Source organism: Takifugu flavidus, chromosome 3, assembly GCF_003711565.1.
Source record: "Takifugu flavidus isolate HTHZ2018 chromosome 3, ASM371156v2, whole genome shotgun sequence".
Taxonomy (NCBI): domain Eukaryota; kingdom Metazoa; phylum Chordata; class Actinopteri; order Tetraodontiformes; family Tetraodontidae; genus Takifugu; species Takifugu flavidus.
Window position 1 is genome coordinate 11,478,742 of NC_079522.1, and position 21,590 is coordinate 11,500,331.

At 46.0% G+C, this 21,590-nt stretch overlaps 1 protein-coding gene and 1 long non-coding RNA gene across 3 annotated transcripts in view; one reads left to right on the top strand and one right to left on the bottom strand.

Moving 5' to 3' along the window:
* The window catches only part of LOC130522933 (uncharacterized), a 22,444-nt gene extending 14,475 nt beyond the window's left edge, over positions 1 to 7,969 (bottom strand). Inside the window, exon 1 of the long non-coding RNA XR_008949740.1 lies at positions 7,860 to 7,969. This is a non-coding gene — a long non-coding RNA (uncharacterized LOC130522933). The remainder of the gene's footprint in view (positions 1 to 7,859) is intronic.
* The window catches only part of LOC130522930 (prospero homeobox protein 1-like), a 21,472-nt gene extending 988 nt beyond the window's left edge, over positions 1 to 20,484 (top strand). The window contains exons 2-8 of one of the 2 annotated variants that reach the window (XM_057027820.1): positions 843 to 1,248; positions 1,404 to 1,754; positions 1,797 to 2,015; positions 2,105 to 3,280; positions 6,593 to 6,700; positions 11,906 to 12,100; positions 18,882 to 20,484. In XM_057027820.1, coding sequence (XP_056883800.1) covers positions 910 to 1,248; positions 1,404 to 1,754; positions 1,797 to 2,015; positions 2,105 to 3,280; positions 6,593 to 6,700; positions 11,906 to 12,100; positions 18,882 to 19,067 — 2,574 coding nt within the window. In that variant the 5' untranslated portion in view covers positions 843 to 909 and the 3' untranslated portion in view covers positions 19,068 to 20,484. Of the gene's footprint in view, positions 1 to 842; positions 1,249 to 1,403; positions 2,016 to 2,104; positions 3,281 to 6,592; positions 6,701 to 11,905; positions 12,101 to 18,881 lie in introns of both variants that reach the window. The other variant, XM_057027819.1, reaches the window with a different exon arrangement.
* The last annotated feature ends 1,106 nt before the right edge of the window (positions 20,485 to 21,590 follow it).

Genomic DNA, 21,590 nt, shown 5'->3' on the forward strand with positions numbered 1-21,590 from the left:
ATTTCGCTTCCTTGAACCTGCTGTCCACAGCCAGACACTCTCACATCACCTTTTCTGCGTCACCTTAGGACTTTTTTTTAGGCTGGAAAAGTTGAACAAAAATCAACCACCCGTGCGGCTGCTGGAAGCTGACCTCAGACCCGCATTTCAAAACCGTCTGCAGGATCTTTGGACCCCTTGATCTGAACCCTTGCTCTCTTTCTCTCTGTATTTGTGTGTGTGTGTGTGTGTTTTGGCCGCTAGTTGGTTCTCCGAGGTTCCCCGTTCTCTTTCCCGTCCTCTGCGTTCTCTCCGGCCCTGAAGTGTTGCGGGACGCTGCTCTAATTTGTCAGATATTTGCTTCCCTGCGCTCCGCACGCATTTGCAAAACAGATGCAAACGCGAGCGGCGGATGCTTATTTTCATGTGTGAATATATCAGCAGCTTCACGCAGGCTTTCACTGATGGCTATTTTTTTTTGTTCACATTAAAAGAAGAGGAGAAAGCGGGGCGACCCCTGAGTGGAGGGGGAGAGAGCCGAGTACAAGCGCGGCTTGTTCGACTTCTCTGTGGGAAAATATTATTTTTTATCAGAGTGAAACGCGCACGGAAGAAATATTGTCTGAAATATTAACGATATTGTGTGTAACTGATACCCATCAGATTTCTGACAAATGATTTTCTTTTTTTTGTGCTTGTGTTTTTTGGGATGAAAAATTATTTTCATCAAGCTCCAGAAAATAATTTTAATGATATTATCCTTTTTATTTAGACCAATTTAGAAAAATAAATTCCACAGAAATATATAATTTGGCATTGTCCTCGCACTTTTTATGAGTGAATGGTTAAATTTTGTCCGGCAGGTGCCTCCTCTCATCCTGAGTGTGTCTGCAAGGACCCCTGGTCATGCCCATTTAGCACCCCTGCGGGATGCCTGATCATGACAGCGCCGCCCTCCTAACCAGACAGACCAAACGCCGACGAGTCGATATAGGGGTGAAAAGGACTGTGGGTAGCGTGATATTCACCCGTGCCAGGGAGACCCTGCTGGACAGCATGAACCAATCACACAGTGTGGATCAGGACGGGGACTGCTCGCTGGTCACCCAGGGTGGCGCCAATGGGGAGAAGTCCAACGTTTTGAGGAAGCTTCTGAAGAGGGCCAACTCATATGAAGAGACCATGATGCCCTTCCCCGGCGCCACCATCATCTCCCAGCTGCTAAAGAACAACATGGGGAAGAATGGAGGGAGTGACTCAGGTTTCCAGGTACACACACCATATTCTGTTCAGTTCAGTCTCATAGAAGCTGTGACCTTTGCTGGCTGCCGCGATGACAGGAAACGTGTGATTCAGAAAACGTATGAGCACAATTATTTAACGATGACCGATCATCGTCATCATCCTCCTCTCTTGCTCTTCAGGGAAGTGGTAATCTGTCCAGTGGTGGATCAGAGATCCAGGCTGAAGATGGATGCAGCAACTCCTCCCGGGAACGCGACAGCCCATCCGACTGCCTCTCCCCCGGGCCTCCTCTTCCTCCTCCACCTTCCTCCTCATCTTTTCGTCCTCCCTCGAACCACAACTCCCACGCTGCCCCTCAGCCGCTTTCTATCTCCTCCTTTGACCTGGACAGACTCACAGATGAACACCTCCGTGCCAAGCGTGCGCGTGTCGAGAACATCATCAGAGGCATGAGTCACTCGCCCCTCGTGCGGCCCAGTGGCGCTGAGCACGGCCAGGAAGGCGGCGGCGAAAATGAAAACGGCAACGGAGGCAGCAGTGACCGCAGAGGTGACGGCAGCAGCCACGGCATCGGCAGCCATGACCACCGGCGGAGCGACGGCCCCGCCTCTCTTCTGGGGTCCCCGGGTTCACGGGGCGTCGGGGGGAACGCCGGCGAGGTTTACCGGGAGAACAAGAGGAAGCAGCGGCTGCCTCAGCAGCAGCACAGCTTCACCCAGATGGTGTGTTCAAGGCAGGAGCAGCGTCAGGAGGAGAGGCGGCAACTCAAGCTGCAGTTGGAGGACATGCAGGTAGAAACACACAGACCCGACTGTAGTGGTACAAGAATGTCTGGCCTCATCCGGTAACTTCTTCTTCTTCTTCTACTTCTCTTTTTCAGAAACAACTTCGTCAACTTCAGGAGAAGTTCTACCAAATCTACGACTCCGAAACGGAGGAAGAGGAAGATAATGGGGAGGCCGATCGAGGTCGTGACAGAGAAGAGGACGGAAACTTGTCAGAAGACAGTATCCGCTCCGATGGGCTGGAGGAGCGGCATCGAGACAGGCAGCGGAACGGCCACGACGACCTGTCAGAATTGGACCCAGGCCTGTTTCTGGACCGGGCCAGGGCCCTCCTTCGAGAACAAGCCCTGATAGACAGAGACATGGAGGATATAGACGGCAGGGAGGAGGAGGAGAGAAACGGAGAGAGGGTGATGAAGCGCAGAGGAGGAAAGCAGCTGGCAGAGACGCTGAAGCAGGAGCTGAACTGTGCCGTGTCCCAGGTCGTCGACACTGTCGTCAAAGGGTTTTCGTCCCCAAAGCAGCCTGGCATCCACCATGGCGGCTGCCACACCAGTACACCAGCTGCACCCTCCTCATCCTCCAACTCCTCTTCCTCCTGTCCGCCACCTTATGCGCCCCTCCCCTCTCTCACCCCAGACTCACGCTTTGGAAGCAGCGTGCTGGCCCTCAGTCTGAACAGTGACGGCAGTCCCACGTCCAACTACCACGCCCCCAGTCAGAGACTGCACTGCTTCGGTGACGTCATTGTCCCAAGCCCACTGGATTCCTTCAGTGGTCTGAGTGGTGTGCCAACACCCAATGACCAGACAGAGGCGCTACCCCTGGTGGTCCGCAAGAGTGGGGGAGGTGAGAACACCAACATCTCCTCCTCTCTCCCTCCTCCTCCTCCACCTCCTCACCACCCTTCCCTCCATCCTCCCCTCGCAGCCTCGCTTGGCTTTAGCCCCCCATCCTTTCGACATCCGTTCCCCCTCCCCCTCATGGGTTACCCCTTTCAGAACCCCCTGGGTGGAGGAGATGGCTACTCTGCAGGGCCCAAGGACCACCATCGTTCTTCTCCCGACTGCATGGACATGACCCGGGAAACTGTGAGCCTCCGAACCAAGATGGCGTCCCTCAATGGGGGTCACCTCATGCACCATCACCACCACCACAGACAGAGCTCTCCGAATCAGCACGGACCAGACGGTTTGTCTCTGTCCCACATCAAGTCTGAGTGCGGAGACCTGCAAGACATGTCCGACATATCACCCTACTCCAGCAACACTGTATCCTTCCACCGTTAACCATATTTAGTGTCTAGTGCAAGCACTGTGAGTTGTTGTTGCTGACAAGTTTCCTAAAACAACAGCTTGTCAGTTTCAACATGTAGTTGCCATCCATTTTTAAAAAAAAACTTATTTCCTGTTGTCCAGCTAGCTCCAGCATCTGCCCAATTTTTAAATCTAGTCTTATCTCGATGTCTGTCTTTGCTGTCGATGACAAAAGTCATAATTATTTAATTCGGTAATTGAATATTTGCTGCGTTCCACTTGTGCACAACACTGCCCTCATAGTCGCCAGAGGGAAAATGTGCCAACAGACACAAAATATAGCTCAATAGCATTATTTCTAATGCCATCAATCACATCAGGGCCACTCACATGCACCAGCACCAAGCAGTGGCCCTTTGATATCGATTAATCTGCATTAATTGTCTCCTCGTCCGACCCCTTTGTTTCTGACCCAAGTGGGGACACATGAAACGGCGCGCAAAAGGGGGAAGATTAAACAGGTTGCACGCTGTTCTCTCAAGTTCTTTTAAGTCTGTGCAGCAGGTCGTGGTGTGTAAAGGTGTAGAGAAGTGGGTCAGAGAGCTCTCACTTTAACACACACGCACACACACACACACACACACACACAGACGGACAGGGACACGTGCTGGTAGCTTCTCTTTCATCACAAAGACTTTGTACATAAATGCTCAAAGCAAATCATATTTACCTGTGTGTGTGTGTGTGTGTGTGTGAAGAGTAGGACCTCACACATAGTAGCTCAAAGCTAATCATGTTTCAAAGAGCTGACTGATGAAGCTCTCGTGTATCTCAGGGTTTTTTTAATGTCCACGAGCTCTTCTTTAAGGTTCTCCGGTTGTCTTCATTTGTTGGCCTTCGCCCTCAGTTGCTTGGCAGCAACTGTGTGTGCTTTGCTACCTTTCATATCTCTCCCTCTCACACCCACACACACACACACACACACACACACACACATATATATATATATATACACACACACACACACTTTTCACAGGTGTTTGCAGGTACCTGTTTATCTTCTTACGTTCCTAACCTTTTCATATGAAGAGGGCTTCTCCCAGATACACACTTTGACTGGCAAACAAATCGGCATGAACAACAAAGTAAAGGGAAAAATAAGACTTTGAACCTGGCAGCTCGGAACTCCTTGCAGCTGCATTGGTCGTGATCACAGTGTTGCCTTCAAAGCCAATTTAAATGTAAAAGAAAAGAAGGAAATATTTGACACGCCTCTTGATCCCGCTGAGCCGTTTCATTCCGAAATGCTTTTCCATTCATCCAAAGAAGAAAACAAGTCTTTGAAATGGAACATTAGTATTTCAAAGATACTGATCAGCCTTCAACCCCCCCCCCCCCCACCACTGTCGCTCTATAATGGCTAATTAAGTGTGAGAAATTGTTGTTTTCTCATAGAAAATTTGTAGTTTAATAAGAAGAATTTTTAAAAATCCAGCATTTCTAATTAAATTTATAATGTTTCAGTTCACAAACACAAGTGACTGTGACAAAATGCTAACCCTGAACTGCTGCCTAGCATTAAAATTTTAATTTACCGCACTTTATTGTCACACTTGCCGCACGCTAAAGGCGGGGTGTGTTTCATTTGGAAATTGGATTAGTTAGATGTTTTGTCCAGGCGGTTCCTGTCTATTTTAGCGAGCTCAATCAGGACTGACACAAACATCTCCAGTGGAAGAACATAAAAATGGAGGTTCACTTCTGGCATTTGCTCTCCAACGTTTAAGGCAGGGCGCTAAAACGAGGGCGATGCCTTCGCTGGTCTGCAGGTGACACCACAGGGGCCCTTTATTTATGGAACCACGGTCACTGATTTTATCTGTAAAGTCTAGACCCGCCATCAGCCATTTTCCTGCCGGTCCTGCAGGTTCAGCTAAATTGAGCAGAAACTGAGCAGATTAGACAAATCAGATATTTTTTTATATGCAAATAAAACAATTGAACATCACAAATGACGGGAAATATTCAAATTTGACTGTCAACAGTTCGCCGTTGTGATTTATGATTTTCTGTGGTGTATAAATGGTGAAGCACTGTTACTAGATTAGGACAGACCAGGGTTTTTATCATTTACACACACACACAGATACACACACACACACACCCTCTGCTTTAGGTCTGTGTATCTTTAATCCTTTGTACAAAGCTGAGCAGATGTCCCCCATTCATTTATGAATTTATCCCCCCCCCACATCCCAATCTATTCGCGTGCACATGTATGCACGCACGCACACATACAGACGCACATTAACACATACACACACCTGGTAGCAAGGTCAAGTTACGGCTGATACAGTGCACCCTCCATGAAACGCACACGCGCACACACACACACACACACACAACTGTGGTCACAGATGTTGAACAGGATGAACACACTGTGACAGGAAAAAGAGAGGAGTGGAAAAGTTACTTTGTTTATTCACTGACTCATTAGTTACTACAACACACACACGCGCGCACACACACACACACACACAGGCAGGCAGTGACAGGTTGCTATGAATGTTAAGCAGTCGATGGTGTTGTTGCGGTGGCCCTGAGGTACCGGCCGCTGCCAACCGATAAATAGCCGATAAATAATACACAACGACCGCCACTTCATGTTTCAGCCCCCAGAAGAACAAACCTGTGATTGTGGCCTCAGCGATCAGCCGCAGCCAATAATCAGATCACTTCTTATAACTGAACCTACTTCTACTACTTCCTGACTTGTTCTGATGGTCTTCACTGCTGTTTCCAGTGTGTGTGTGTGTGTGTGTGTGTTTTGTTTGCCTGCGCACTAATTGACCTTGCAGGGGGTTTCATTGATTGCTTCATCTTCTCCAATAGATTACAGGGCTGGTAATGTGGTGAGGAAATGGCAGCATGGTGGGGCACAGCTGCTGTCACACACACACAGCCACAGCCATAGACATAGACACACGCGCGCACGCACACACATGCACACACAGACACATAAGCACAGTATTTGGGATTTGATCCAACGCTAGCAGGTGCTTGTATTCTTGCTCCAGGTGTAAAACACACCTGCTTTGCTCTGATTTCCTGTCATTCCAACATTTTGATTTCCTGTCATTGTGCTCCCTTCGACCACCATCTCTGGTACGAGACACTTTTATCGAGGTGGATTTTAAATCAATCGCAAATCATGAAACAATGATTTGAACAGATTAGCAATCATTGAGGAAACCAAGGTTGGGCTAAATGGTGCTATTGTCACTAAAATTGATCCCAGATCTGCTTCCTTAATACTCTTCCCATCAGATTCAGGAGGGTTTGTCTCCCAACCACCTGAAGAAGGCCAAGCTGATGTTCTTTTACACCCGCTACCCGTCCTCCAACATGCTCAAAATGTTCTTCTCCGATGTCAAGGTAAGACCTTTCTGCGTATTAGGTGATGCACCTGGCTGATGTATATTGCAATGGGCCTGCGGAGGATACAGTCGCTCCGCAGTTATCAAAAACAAATCCTACCGGGTCACTACCGGAAAGCTTCCGCTTCCAATTCAGTGAAATGTAGGAGAAATGGAGCACATGCACAGAGTGTATAGGCCAGCTTCTGATCCGCATCTGGTCACATTTCATGTGATCAAACTATTGCAGGAATTTGGTATTATTGTGTGCATGTAAACACACTTAATGAATGGGTGGCTGTCCATGCCCACTCTCCCTCTCACACACCCGTCCACACACACCCACCAACCTCCATCTCCCTTTCACCCAAAACACACACACACACACGCACTCACATACACACACACACATGCAAACTGCTTCTTTCTCTTCTCTCAGCCTGTCGGGGCTTTATTTTTATTTTAAATGCAGGAGCTTAAATCAGCAGGTAGGAGGAAAATGAAACCAGAACAATACGGCGTGGATGGTGCGTGCGCATGTGTCGGGAGTAGATGACAGAGGGAGCGAGGGGAGGGGAAGACAAACAAGTGACAACAGAACAACAGATTTGAAACAAAGACACTGATTGTTTTGTGCTTTACAGGCTGTTTGCAAAGGAGCATACGGCTCCTCTGCGGATTCAGGACGCTGTATCCAAATGAGCAGTGCACACACACACACACACACACACACACACACACACACACACACACACACACACCAGCTGCCCTTTCTGGTCTGTGGTGACCACTTCCTCGTACCAGCGCCACATCCTCATCACCGACTGCAGGCAAATGCATGTTGCCATGCCGACCTGCTCCCAGCATGGGCTGGACTGATCCAGTTCTCAAGGTGGTAAAAATGGAGGTCGTGACCCCAGTAATTTACTATAGACAAAAAGATTAAGTCTATCCTGAAGAATACATATTTTAAATCGATACAAATAATGAAGAAAGTTTCAGTAAAATATTCATCAGCCAGGAGAAAAGATTTTTTCTGGAGCTCTTTTTTCCTGTTGCTTAAGGAAAATGATTAAAAAACCTCTTCAGCAGGTTTGTTCACTAGCATTTTGGCTAATGACTGTGCTCATTTCGGACTAATAGACTGAGAGTGTGCACGCGGCAGAGACTGACATTACCTTTTAGCTGAATCTGTGGCTTTATCTTGGTGAATTAGGTTTAGGAGACAAGGCATGTGGAGAGTTTGGAACCTCACTTTCCAAGACAGATGGACAGATGCACATGTCCGTCTGTAACGGAGGCCAGAAAAACAGGTTTAATTTGAAGTCAACAGCGTTTTCTGATAAAGAAAAGCATAACTCGTACAATGGAAATTCTGTCCAAATCAGCGTTGATTGTGGCTAATTTAGCTCAGCGCACTAACTCTAAATGGAGATTTTAATGTTAGCTTTACAGTGATCACAAACTGAAACGCTAATTCAATCAATTAAGTCCAGTAAGCTCTGCTATCACCAGTAAAACAAGCAGTTAAATCAACAACTGATCCCCAACTAAAATGACACCACCTAGTGGTCAGCAGTCCCAACTTAGCTACTCCTCAGTGGCTCCGAAGTTTTGAACCTACTTTCCAATCTTAACACAGTAGTTTGGCTACTTTATTGCCTGTTGTTATCAGGAAAACTGGATATTTTATTTGGTTTCCTGGTAAACAAAACAAGAAACAAGAACAAATAAAGCAACAATAAAAACAATTCCCAACCAAACATTCGGCTCAAAATGGGACAAATTGAACTATTTTATTCTGTGGACGAATACACATTTGTTGCTTTATTATTTCCAGAAAGAGGGGAAATTATTATTGGAAAATATCAGCCATTGTAACGCCATCCCGCAGTGTTGTGGACAGTGTTGCTGGGGCCACCAAGCAAGGCGACACCTCTGGAAATGTGACAGCATCCTCCAAGAACAAAACTCCTCATTATCCGCGTCTCATGCTAACAGTTGTTTACACAAATTTTCGTGAATATTGCATGGTAATCCCACCTAATCCAGCATATTCAAGCAACTGCTGATATTATGGGGCTTAATGAATCGTGGGTAATCCTGTTTGTGATGAGTGCTGATGCTGTCTGTCTCTGGATGTGTGCGTCTCACTGTCCCGCCGCATTCATTACCGTCATCATTACCATATTTCCGAAATCCGGGTCAGCGCCCGCCCCCACAATAAGTAGCATGTGTTAGGAGGATCAGGGATATTCACTGTAAGGGAATTAGGTCCCTAATTGGGCTTGAATGGACTCTGTCTACAAGAAAACTGGTTCTTAAGGATGGGCCTCTTACCCGTGTGGGAAGTGGGTTGAGCTGATGACTGTTTTAGATGCACACACACACACACACACACACACACACACACACCACACACACACACACACACACACACAGCGCTCTTGCCTTCTGACCAGACACTCATCCGTTAGCGTGTTGCTCAGCGGCCCCTGCGCTCTCGTCTTGAGAGAGTCAGTGGGAGTAATTAAGACCTCGTTAAGACTGGAGCAGTGAGAATTAATTAGACGGTCCCCAGCTCAGGGAGTTCCTTCTGACGTGCACTCGCTCGCTGCCAGCTGATGTTCTTTTTTTCCTGCGCGGAAATATTTATCAGGGAAAGCCTGAAGATTCCGCCTAATCGCCGCCGCGATCGTCTCAGCGGGAATCAATTAGCTTTCGAGCTGCCTCTGACCCTCCTCGTCAATTACAGCTACACTGCCAATTTCGCCACGGCGGGAAGAAGCAGCGGTGCCTCCACCCTGCCTAGAAATCCAGAACAACTCCAAGCTAACCTGTAGTCATGCACACGGGCTAAACTTTCCAACCCCTGAAAGCCTGGAAACGGCTCAAAAACTCCGCCTAAGCAACTTTCCTGCCGCGTTTTCTGTCGAGTGAGGCAGAAACGGGACGTCTATCCTTCCTGGACCCACAGGAAACTTTCACTCATTCAACTGGTAGATTTGTGTCGATGGTGCACATTTACAATGTGCAAACTGCAACGATTGCGGCTGGAGTGGGCAGACTCTTCAAGGATGTGGCTGCCCTTCCGACATGGCCTGGGGGCGCTGACAACACCCGGGAAAAAGGGAGAGTGGGGGGAGGGGGGGGGGGGCACACTGTCTGATGCCTCTTTGGTTCTAAACACAAAATGGCATTCCTCGAGCTCAGCATTCCCCCCACCCCCACGTCATTCTCTTTTACTCTTTTGTCTCATGTTTTTTCGCGTGTGTGCTGATTCTGATGAGCTGGACAGGACGGTGTCGAGCGCTGCGGGAGGAGCGCGCACACGGCTATGACGCCAGTGCTGAAATGCCCCCCCTTGAAAATGAGCCGATCAAGTCGACGTGAACATGGGATCGTAGGCGGCGGAATTGGACAGATTTGTGCTGAAAATTTCAGACTTTTCAAGAGTTTTTGACGTTGTAAATCTGCATGTCCCGTTGGCCGCCTAGTGGCCATCGCTGGTATGACACCAGACGGGAGCTGCCTCGTAACTTAGCCCTCGTTCACCAGTTTACACCAAGCAGGTCTTTCCTGGCAAAGACATGAGTAACACATATAAAAACCTCAAATCAGCACATGCTGAAATAAGACAGCGCCTGTTAATAAGACATTAAAAAGCGTTACGTTGTTGCACCGTCGAAGGTTCGGAGAAAACAACCAGCAAAAGTTGAAATCTTCCCACGTCCACTTGGTGTCATCTGCATGTTCTCGTTGTGTCCTAATTATTAGGGTTCCATTTTGATAATGTGTGCTTTAATTGCCAGGTTGTCGTGTTTTGTGGGTCATTTATCCCCCTCCCCCACACAAACACACACACACACACACACACTTTCCCTGCTGTCACTGTGCTTTGAGTCCCACTCCCCTTCCTTCTGCTGCAGTCTCAACCACCCTCCCTCCTAATTATGCTCCATTATGTCACCCCCTCTGACAGCCGCTGACAAAAGCTTTCGCTCTCCACTGTCCTCCACTCTCTCTCTCTCTCCCTCTCTCTCTCCCTCCCTCTATCATTCCTCGTTCGTGAGAGACAATGTCTTGTAACAATGGCGAGCTTAATCTCCGTATCAAAGCCGTTTTTCCTCTTCGCTGAACACACACACTTTCACTGAGCTGTCCGCCGTGGGCTTTTTTTTAAAGCAGAGAGGGAAATTGAAAGTAGCAGATATGAAGTTGCCAGCTCTCCTAAACTAAACCATCACGTCTGAAATTTAGCTTAAAATGTTTCCCGGGCTGTCTTCGCCATCCTCGGCCCACAGGGGCAGCTCTGACGTTTGAACACAGTTGTTTTATGTCGGCTTGGCTCCCTACGAAAGGACTCGATGGCATTAACAATAAGATAATATTTGGGTCACTCTTGTTTGATTTAAAAGGTTTCTGGGGGGCGATTTTCCCGTCTTTTCAATGAGGACCCTGAAGGTGTAGGCAGCATTTTAGCAGCTAATGAGGTGGATAAATGAAAAATTAATTAGTTTGTGCATGTGTGTGTGCTTGTGTGTGTTACTTCAGGTTTATTGGAATGCATTCAGTCACCCATGTGGAGTGTTTTATATCCATATTCCCCTGAAAACAGACATTCACATTCATTAGAAAAGTTTGTTTGCCCGACTGATGTTGGCACGGACAGAATCAGAGGCGCCTCTCACGTCCTCACTTTAGCTGTTAAGCTAGTTTAATTTTAATATTGACGCTCAACAATGTTAACAATGCTGCCTAACCAACAAAGATTTTTCCCAAAATTAGGTGCAACATGAGGACAATATTTGCATTTTCCAGACTTTACAAGAGATAGATCCACAGATGTCACGTAAACTTGATCATTTCTTCTAACTTAACTCAGACCCTTCAGACTCAGCATTAAAATCTTAACATGGATGCTATTGCTAATCCTATACTGGTCTATACTGGACATCACGTAGTCCGGCAACAGCAGCAGCATGGCAGAAAGTATGGACAGACGTAATCCGGATGTACACAAGTCCTTTCTGCGTACTTATAATACACAATAATTCCTACAATGTGCAACGGCCACACCTGTGCTTCACGGCAGGACCAGGTGGACCAGGTGGACCAGGTGGACCAGGTGGCTCACGTGCACAGCATAGCTTTAGCGATCTGCTAATGTAAGGTGTAGCCACAAAAGGGTGCTCATCAAATGTTGAACTTTTCTCTACTGCAGTTCAACCGCTGCATCACCTCCCAGCTTATCAAGTGGTTCAGCAACTTCCGAGAGTTCTACTACATCCAGATGGAGAAGTTCGCCCGGCAGGCCATCAACGAGGGCGTGACGTCCGCGGAGGAGCTGGCAGTGGGTCGCGATGCCGAGCTCTTCAGGGCGCTAAACATGCACTACAACAAGGCCAACGACTTCGAGGTAAGATGAGCCGGGCACGAACACACACACACACACACACACCACACACACACCACACACATACACACACACACACACGTCTCTTCTGCTCGACCAACTCAGCTGTTCCAAACCCAACAGTCACCTCACGATTCTGCTGAGGTGTGTATGTCTCAGTAAAAGTGTGTGTGTTCGATGAGGCGAAACAGGACGCTGCTCCCTTCGTGGGCGTCCTTGTCAAAGCGATTTGCAGAAGTCACATTCCCTCCCTCTCTTTTCCGCTCTCCCAATATTGGTCTACGGGGATCAGAAACATTTAGATGTCCATTAGCATACACCTCGATTATCTTGCTGTGTGTGTGTGTGTGTGTGTGTGTGAGACAAGGACATGTTTTGCATGTTTTGCGTGACGAGAGTAAGGTAGTCTTTCGCAGGTGTGCGTCTAAAGAGGTTGCGCTGGCACATGCAAATCACACAATTTGCGTGTGCGCTTTATTTGGCTCTGAGCTGGAGTCAATTGGGGGGTCAAGAGTGGAACTGTGCTGACAACTACACATGTTTGGTTTGAACTCCATCAGTGTCGGTTCTTTGTTTTTACGTTTATGTTTGTGGAAGTTTCCGTTCATTTAAAAATGAAAATTGTCTCAAAGACACATGAAACCAGAAAGTCAGATTAGTCAAAAAACAACTTTTTCTAAAGCCGAGGTTTAAATATAATGTTGCATTTACATATGTTTATGTAAATATGCAGCTAAGCTTTGAAAATAATTTGAAAACGTGACTCATGGAAGCGTTTTATGCAGATAAACTGAGCCAGTAGGTTTATGGAGTAAGAAAAGTGCAATAAAAGATGGAGGCCGAATTTTAAACCATGTAACGTTAAACATTTGCATGTCAATAACATTTTTGTACATTTTTAAAAGGAGGAGAAGATGATGGACAGATTTATAAGCAAAATAATGAAATGTAGTAATTTGATAAAAGTTGCATTTTGATCAACATTACGTCTCAAATTTCATATTCTGCACGTCGATGCTGATTAACTAGAACAGGCTAACATCTAATGCTAGCGCCGACTGAACCGACATGTTGGAACATGTAGAAACAGTCGGTAGCGACAGCTAAAATTTATGAAGAACAATTTCATTGACGTACAAGTGTTTAACTTGCCAAACACGAACTGTTTCTCAGAACCTTTAAGTCAAGAAAAGTCAGCTCGCTCCCAACGTGCTGCACCAATCAGAGCCCAGATGGTGCTCTGATGTTGTCAGAAGCTGCAGCAAACAAGAGTGTGTGTGTGTGTGTGTGTGTGTGTGTGTGTGTTTCACGCAACCCAGCAATGGTGTGTTTGCAAAGGTGGCTGTAAATTCTGCTCCCTCCACCCTGAGGGAACATTAGCGGCGAGGGACCCTCCCTCTCTCTCCTCCTCTGTCAAACTCGGAGGCGTGAAACTGGAACCGCGGCCGATTCAGCAAGTCTCCTGACACACACACACACACACACACACACACACACACACACACACACACACACACACACACACACACACACATCTTCTGCTTTTGCCAAATTTAGCCCCGGAGTTCCACCTTGGCTTGTCCCCCATCACTTCCCCTCCTCCTCTGCTCTCCTTCGAGTCCTATGTCACCTTCTCTCCTTCTCCTCTATTGTCCTTCCCTCCTCTCACCTGTCTTCTTCCTCGCCTTTCTCCGTCTTTGCAGGTAAAAATCAACATTTTTTTGAATCAGGATTTCCCTCGAGTTGCACTCTTAAACCCGGCTTTGTTTCGTCTGTCACATTTGAGACGGAGGTTGTGGCTGCAGAAAGGTGAAGTTATTTGTCTTGTGTGCCGCAGAAATTGGCATAAACAGGCAGCAGTAATTATAGCAGCATCATTAATTACTTCCTCCTCCTCTTCAGCCATGTTCTTTTAACTCCTCTTTCTTGTTTACCTCTCTGTCTTCATCCTGACTCCTTTACCCACCCCCCAAAAATGAAAACTATTCTGCCCTAATTGCAACTCTGCCCACTAACTAATGAGGAAGGCAAAGGAAAGAAGGAAGCAGGAGAGGAGGAGATGAGCAGCCATCTTCAAAACAAACAAACCCACAGATTTTCCCTGCCAGGACACTCAGGGAAAGGTGTCAGCTTCCACCTTCTGCCAAGAGGAAGAGAAACATTTCCTCTTTTTCTGCTTTCTCTGTATTGGGAACAGATTGACGAGCGGTGGCGTGCCAGCAGCAGCGGCCGCGCCGCTCACAAGCGAGCGTTTCAAACTTTCCACAGTTTGAGGAATCCCCAGAATAACTCTGTCCCTCTGGGGAATACAGGCTCTCTATGGCACTGCTGTGGCCAGAAATACTGACCTGTCTGACAAGAAAACCTACTGGGATCTGTAGTTTATTAACACAAACTAAATGTTGCCGTTAACTTTAGTCATATTAATATTAAAATAAGGCTTCAGATTCTAAAGATGAACAAAAATGGAGAAAACAACTGTAACAAATGAAAATCAAAATATGTCTGGTTGGTTGTTGGTTGGGAGGGGGGCAATAAGCTTGTTTTCAGCGGACACACACACACACACACACACACACACACACACACACTCACACACACACTCACTTGGGGGCCCACAGACTCACATTTCAGGGCTCTCTGGTTTCTCCATCAAAGACTGAGCTTTTTGTTTCTTTCTCCCACATTTGCGACACTTTGTCCTCTTTTGTGTCTCCGTTTTCATCCTTTCACTCATCTTCTGCTTCATCTTCATCACAGTCTGCTGGAGGTGGGGAAGGATGGAGGGATCTTGAGAATCGATTGTCAGATTGCTATTTCCTGAAGCTCTACTTCAGTTATGTCTCCCTTTTAGTCCTTCGGTATTTTTAACTCAATTTTTCCTTGTCCCAACCTTTTCTAACCTTCCCAGAAGGGGCTCGTCTGTCCTGCTTCCTTTCTATGTCCTCCATCTTTTTTCTTTTTTTTTAACGCTGACCTCTAAGAAACAGTGGCCCCTATGAGCCCCCTGTTAACATCTTTTACCTTTACTCTCCAAACCACCAAAGAGTAGCCTTTTGTTTGGTTTAAATTGTGTGTATTTGGACCATTCCTCCAGTTATCCCAGTAAAACCAGCACAGGAAGTCAGGACTGATAGCAATGATGAACAAAAACCAGTAGAAATCATTACCAGTGGAATCATAGCACAATAATTAGAGGTAAAAATAGAGAATTAGCGACACTAAAAGTTTTTACTTTTATCTAAACACACTTCAGAATGCACACACACACACTCTTAGTCGAAGTGAACACACACCGCTGTGTCATTAAGCCAGTCGGAGCCACTTAAGCAACCGCAAACCGTGTCGCCGCCTAACAAGGAGCGGTATGCAACACACAATGCCACCTGCCAGTCTCCCTCACTATAATTATAGCTATCTTCTCCCAGTGTGTGTGTGTGTGTGCCTGTGTGTGTGTGTGTGTCCCAGCTGTCTTCTGAGCTTTAACAATAGGTCTGGTAACAAAGACGTGGCCTTCAGTCTCCGTCATGTGATTCCGGCGGTCCGCAGCCCCTCGGTCAGATGACCCGGGCTATTGTCCTCTCCGGGTGACACACACTTGCACACGAGTGGACACGGAACACTGAAGAAGCGCTACAACATGCACAGACACACACAGATGCGAAGATAGCCAGGAGAATGGTAATCAGAGGACGCAGGCCTTTCCTCTCAGTCTCACTGACACTCGACCCATCAACACACACACGCACACACACACTTCTGTCCGTAAACATAACAGGTCAGTTCTGGAGTGTCCTCCCACAGCTCCGCCGTCATGTTACCGTCTGACCTCAGGTCAGGATTGAGGACTAATCAAATCCTGACAGTCCTGGAAAGGTTTAAAGAGTTTTGAAATGTTCTAGCCAGACATTCAAGGCCATTTAAGGCTCGGATCAGTGTTTTTCCTGCATTATTTCAGACAGTTAGAGAGTTTTATGCCTTTTTCCGGGAAAAAGTTGTTGAGATTCCTAAAAAAAAACAACTAATTTTTAAATCCAGCAATGTGATAGAGATAACGACATGATGTTCTTTTAAAAGAAGTGTCTTTATGTGTGTGTCAGAGAGAGAGAGAGAGAGAGAGATTGAGGGAGAGAGAGAGGGAGAGAGAGAGAGGGAGAGATTGAATTCAGGGCAAATGAGGAGGAAAAAGGAAGCAGATGCTTCTGTGTTGGCACAAAAATGATGTGTTCATTCTCTCTCTCTCTCTCTCACACACACACACACACACACACAGACACACACACATTAAAGCAGCACTACATTGAATTGGTTGCAGTCCTGTGATCACCTGACACGAACAAAGCAACACCTTGCAAACGCACCACCGATCCTTAGAAAAGGTGCTGGGGAGTTAAACGCTGATCACATGAGCCACATCAACAAATAATGCAGAACATATTGATGCACGTGCATAAACACACTGTTACACTCTGTATGTCCGCAGTGTTAAGAAAAACAGCAAACACACTATGTTTGCACACCTTGAGAGTCAGACATATGGTGTTTGCACAGTGATGTCTTGAGAACCTGGTGTGTGTGTGTGCACGTGTGTGTGTGCCTGCATGTGTGTACAGAGGGCAGGTGTATGAAGGTGAAGTCAGCTGAGGACACCCAATCTAGAAGATAAAAGTATTTTCCTGTAGACCTTAATAACCTTAAATTCTGTTTGATTCTTGCATATAAAGTTCTCAAATGTAAAAAAAAAAGGTGTTTGTTTTTGTTTGTTTTTGTTGTTTTTGCACCCTAATAACTGTCTATGTACATTTGCTGAACCAGTTGTTTTACTGTGGGATTGTCCATATTTTTTAACGTTATTATTGATTGTGAATCATTTGTTCAAATATTCAAATGTTTCCATTTAAACATTTTCATGGTCGTAAACTTCCACTCATTATTAAACATTCTCCATGCAAATGAGAAAGTGACACCGAAACGCAAACAGTGAAAGCTAAAGCTAGAGTTGAACGCATTTGCACATGCAAACACACCGTGACTGGCATGAAAAGCGTGCGGACCAACGACATCTCCGTGAAAAACATGAAACTTCTGTTGACGTTCGTGGAACGAAGGAGAAGGGAGGGCCCAAGGTGTTAGCTCATCCAGCTAACGGTGCCAACTCTGCCTACTGGTCCACCACCTCACCCTCCTGGCACCAGGCCCCATATCAACACCCAGGCCAGGAATCTCTCTCTCACACACACACACACAACACACACACACACACACACACACACACACCCAGGAAACAGGCCCATCTGCATTGATGGCTTAATTTAGGTCTCTTTATTGGGCTGATTCACAAGGACCAGACTGATCTGAGCATCTGGGCCCACGTGTGCATCTGCACGTGTTTGTCCAGTCAGTCTTCCGTCCTTCCATCCTGCTCCCTCTGGCTATTGTGTCCTTTTCTCTCGTCTGTTGTCGGCTCTTCCTAAGACGCGATGAAAACGCATGCCGGCTGGCTGAATGAGTCGAGGTCACCCAAATGTTTGTTCATGTTCTGATTCATTAGGAAACAAATGATGATGAGATGCAGATGTATTTGAGACTGATTTAAATCAGATTTTGACTCTGATTTTAGTTTTATCCTAACCTGTCACAGCTAACACGATGGAGAGATGTTCACTGGCATTAGATTCCCACAATACTGTTTTGATTTCTTATCATTTACATTCACATCCAGATAATTGAAACCTGGATTCAATTTTTGCTATAATCTGAAATCCAAACAATTAGTTCAACAAAAAACAGAAGAACTTTACTGCTCAATTCTATGCTAAATCTACTGCATCTCCCATCATAGTTCAAATGTTGACATGTTTGTGTGCACATGCATGCTTCCGCAAGTACATGTGTGGGCGTATGTGTGTGTGTGTGGAGGGGTCTAAATCACGACAAAGACAGAGGACCTCATTGAAATAACAGCAGTCTGGGGGGGCTCGCTGAAAAGAGAGAGAGGCTACGTGAGGAAACAGAGTACATCAGAGTCCAGGGAATCATTTGGTGTGTGTGAATGTAATTCATTCATTCTGGTGGCAGCTAACCTTGGTATGTCCTGCCATGCATAACAGGGGTTATACCCAAACAGCACTCGCTGTCCTGTGTGTGTGTGTGTGTGTGTGTGTGTGTGTGTATGAGAGAGAGAGAGAGAGAGAGAGAGATGGAGAGCAGAGTTGGTCTGCTGTCAAACATCGACACACTGCTAAATCTACAAACAGGTTTCCAATTACACACACACACACACACACACACACACCACACACACACACTGAGAAAAGGAACTCAAACACACACACCTGGGAGCTGTTGAGAAAGCAGAAGTAGATTTGTGGGAAGTTCAGCGCTTAATAAGAACTTTCATACAGGAAGAGTCATACATACACACCTGAAACACACACACACACACACACACACACACACTACAAAACCGCGACAAAGAAGTTTTATATTTTCACATGTTTGATGATGGAACTGTGACATTTACAAATGTAACTTTACGCTAAAAGGTTTTCCTAGAAGCTCTATTTTATTTTGGAGAACCACAAGTTGGACACAACACAAGGCGACTAAAATCTTCAACACAAACTTAATCTTCAAATTGTCATTGAAGAATAAGTCTAATCTGTCTTTTCCCATCAAGAAATCGTGTCTGATTTAGAATTCTCGTAGATTTACATTTTTCTGGGATGTTAATTTGTTCCTCATCATTTGTGGTTTGTGTTTTCTTCGTGGTCCTTCTCCACAGGTACCGGATCGGTTCCTGGAGGTGGCCCAGGTGACTCTCCGAGAGTTCTTTAACGCCATCGTGGCTGGAAAGGATGCAGACCCATCATGGAAGAAGGCCATCTACAAAGTTATTTGCAAGCTGGACAGTGAAGTCCCTGAGATCTTCAAGTCTCCCAATTGTCTGCAAGAACTCCTCCACGACTGACTGGTGCGACGAGGAGGGAAGGCTCCGAGAGTGTCGGGAGGAACCAGTAACCATGCAGTTTGACCACGGGTTGAGATTCTGGTTTTCAGTCCACGATGAGACATCAGAAATAAAATGCAAAACTGGGGGAAAAAAAACTGAACCTGTTTGCACTCACAGAAAAGCTCCTCTGGACTGAGAAACTCTGCCAGCTCCTCCTCATCTGGCTCCTCCGGGCTGAAGGTGAGGAGGAGCGTGGCCGCACCTCTGGAAGGAGCTGTCAGAAAATGATGATATATGAAAATCTTTTTACCGTGGATGTTTTTAATTTGCAGAGACTGTTTTTAAAAAAAAAAAAAAATCAAACTGATGTTTCAGTTTTTTTCTCCAGAAACCTACAGTCGCACACGTGCACACCCACGTACCCAGATACACACCTCCTTCATAGGAAAAGCACAGTAGCATTCCCAAACCTCACCTGAACCATGGGAAAGTGGGTGTTTAGCTGTTTTCTTTTTCTTGTACTGAGATGTACTCAGTGTGTTTGACTGTGTTGACCCCCCCCTCCCCCCCCCCCCCCCCCCCCAGCCCCATGAGACCCCTGTGCTGCCCGGCTCGGTCAATCACACAGCCAGAGTTTACAAAAGAACAGACAATTCAGCATCAATCTAACCAGTTATTAAATAATGCCTCCAGCTGTTCCTGTCTGTTTCTGCATCTGCTGGTCTGTAATTCTGCGTGTAGCCCTGATGCTAACAGCTGATCCACAGGTGAAACCGATTCTTCTGTTCATAACCTCTACTGGTAGGCTACGGTACAAGGATGAGCCCCACCCCCGGCATTTTACATTGGGTCAAAAATTAGAATTAAATTTAAATGATTGATCCCCAGAACGAAACACGAGGCTCCACCAGCGTGCTCAGTGGCTCCATTGTTGCATAATGGTAGGTAGTAGCAATGTGCTATCATTGTTGTTGCTGTTGATGCAGTCACTCTTTGCTTTTTTGGGATTGGTTCACCATTCCAGTGATATAAAGTAAAAACACAGGTGACTCTGCCCAACAACTTGCCAGATAATTTAGGTAAACTGGCAAAACAAAATTTGCACAGCTTTAAACAGTGTCCATTAAAATCCCAAATATTTTTGGTTTGTTGTTGCTCCTGGTGGCCAACAGGGGGCGGATGCACTGGCAGGATCATGTTTTTCAGATTTTAACAGCAGTAGAAGACCTTTGAGACAGAAAGGCTGAATATTTGTAGCTTGTATAGATGTAATAATTTCACTGATCATTCTGATAATGTTATTTATAATTGAATAAATATTGATATTAATGTTATTCCAATGATTATTAGTGCTCGCTACAGATTTGACCAGGTTTACTAATTGTTTATCCATCAAGCTGCAACATGAAATAAATTATTCTTTAAAAAAACAAAAGTGTGTGATTTCACTTGTGAGGCCTCGCATGTGTCAGCTCTAAAGCATCGTCCAGGTGCTGCTAGTGGCACCAGAATAGTGATCGTAGGTGATCGTAGGTGAGCCACTAGAAAACCTCTCTCTCTCTCTCCTCTCTCTCTCTCTCTCTCTCTCTACCCAGCCCCCCACCAGCAAGAGGGTCCCCCTACATGAGCCTGGTCCTGCTCCAGGTTTCTTCCTGTTAAAGGGGAGTTTTTCCTTGCCACTGATGCTTGTTTGGGGTCAGGCCCTGGGATTCTGGAAAGCGCCTAGAAACAATTTTGATTGTAAAGACGCTATATAAATAAAGATTGATTTGATTTGATTTGAGTTATTAAAAATAAGGGTTCCCCTTCCTCTCCATGTCGGTGCTTCTCTGTGGCAGACAGGACATTTACATGCAGTTTAAATTAGCTATGCTCAAAATTTGACTTCGACGATGTCACTTTTGAGTTTGGTCTTTGTCCCAGTTTCCATGCAACGGATAAAATCAAATTACTGACGGTAACCCAGGTAATACACTGGATGCGTCTGCGTTGCAGAACGGTTTTGATCCGCTGCATCCTCAGTGCACAGCATGGTGCGCCTCCGACAGGCAATGAAAACATATCCACGTATGATCGTGCAGTATTACCACTATGTAGAGTATGAAACGAACCACAAAAGACCATTTTTTTTTTCCCTCCAAGAGTAGGAGGAACAGCCCCTGTTTTTCCTTTGGATTTTGGGAACGCGACCATGGCTAAACCCATCCTTTTCACTCGAATGTGGAATTGCTGATTCTTCGGGTGATTAGATTTTTTTTTTTCAAACAAATTTATTTTGAAAGTCCTTTCTGTGCAGTTAAAACTGATCTGTCATAAAAGAGGGATTCAGTTTTTGAAATTTTGCCTGAGGTTGTATTTTTGTTTTAATGATTTATATGAAAACAAGACGCTTTGCCATGTGGATGTTTCATATAAGCCAGTAACTACTGCCTGTGTGTCTCACTGAGCTTGCTCGAAAAACTTGTGCGCCAACATCATTCATTTCCATGGATCGACTTCTGGTCCTGATGCAGCCTGTGGGCAGGCTGAAGGGTCCACACA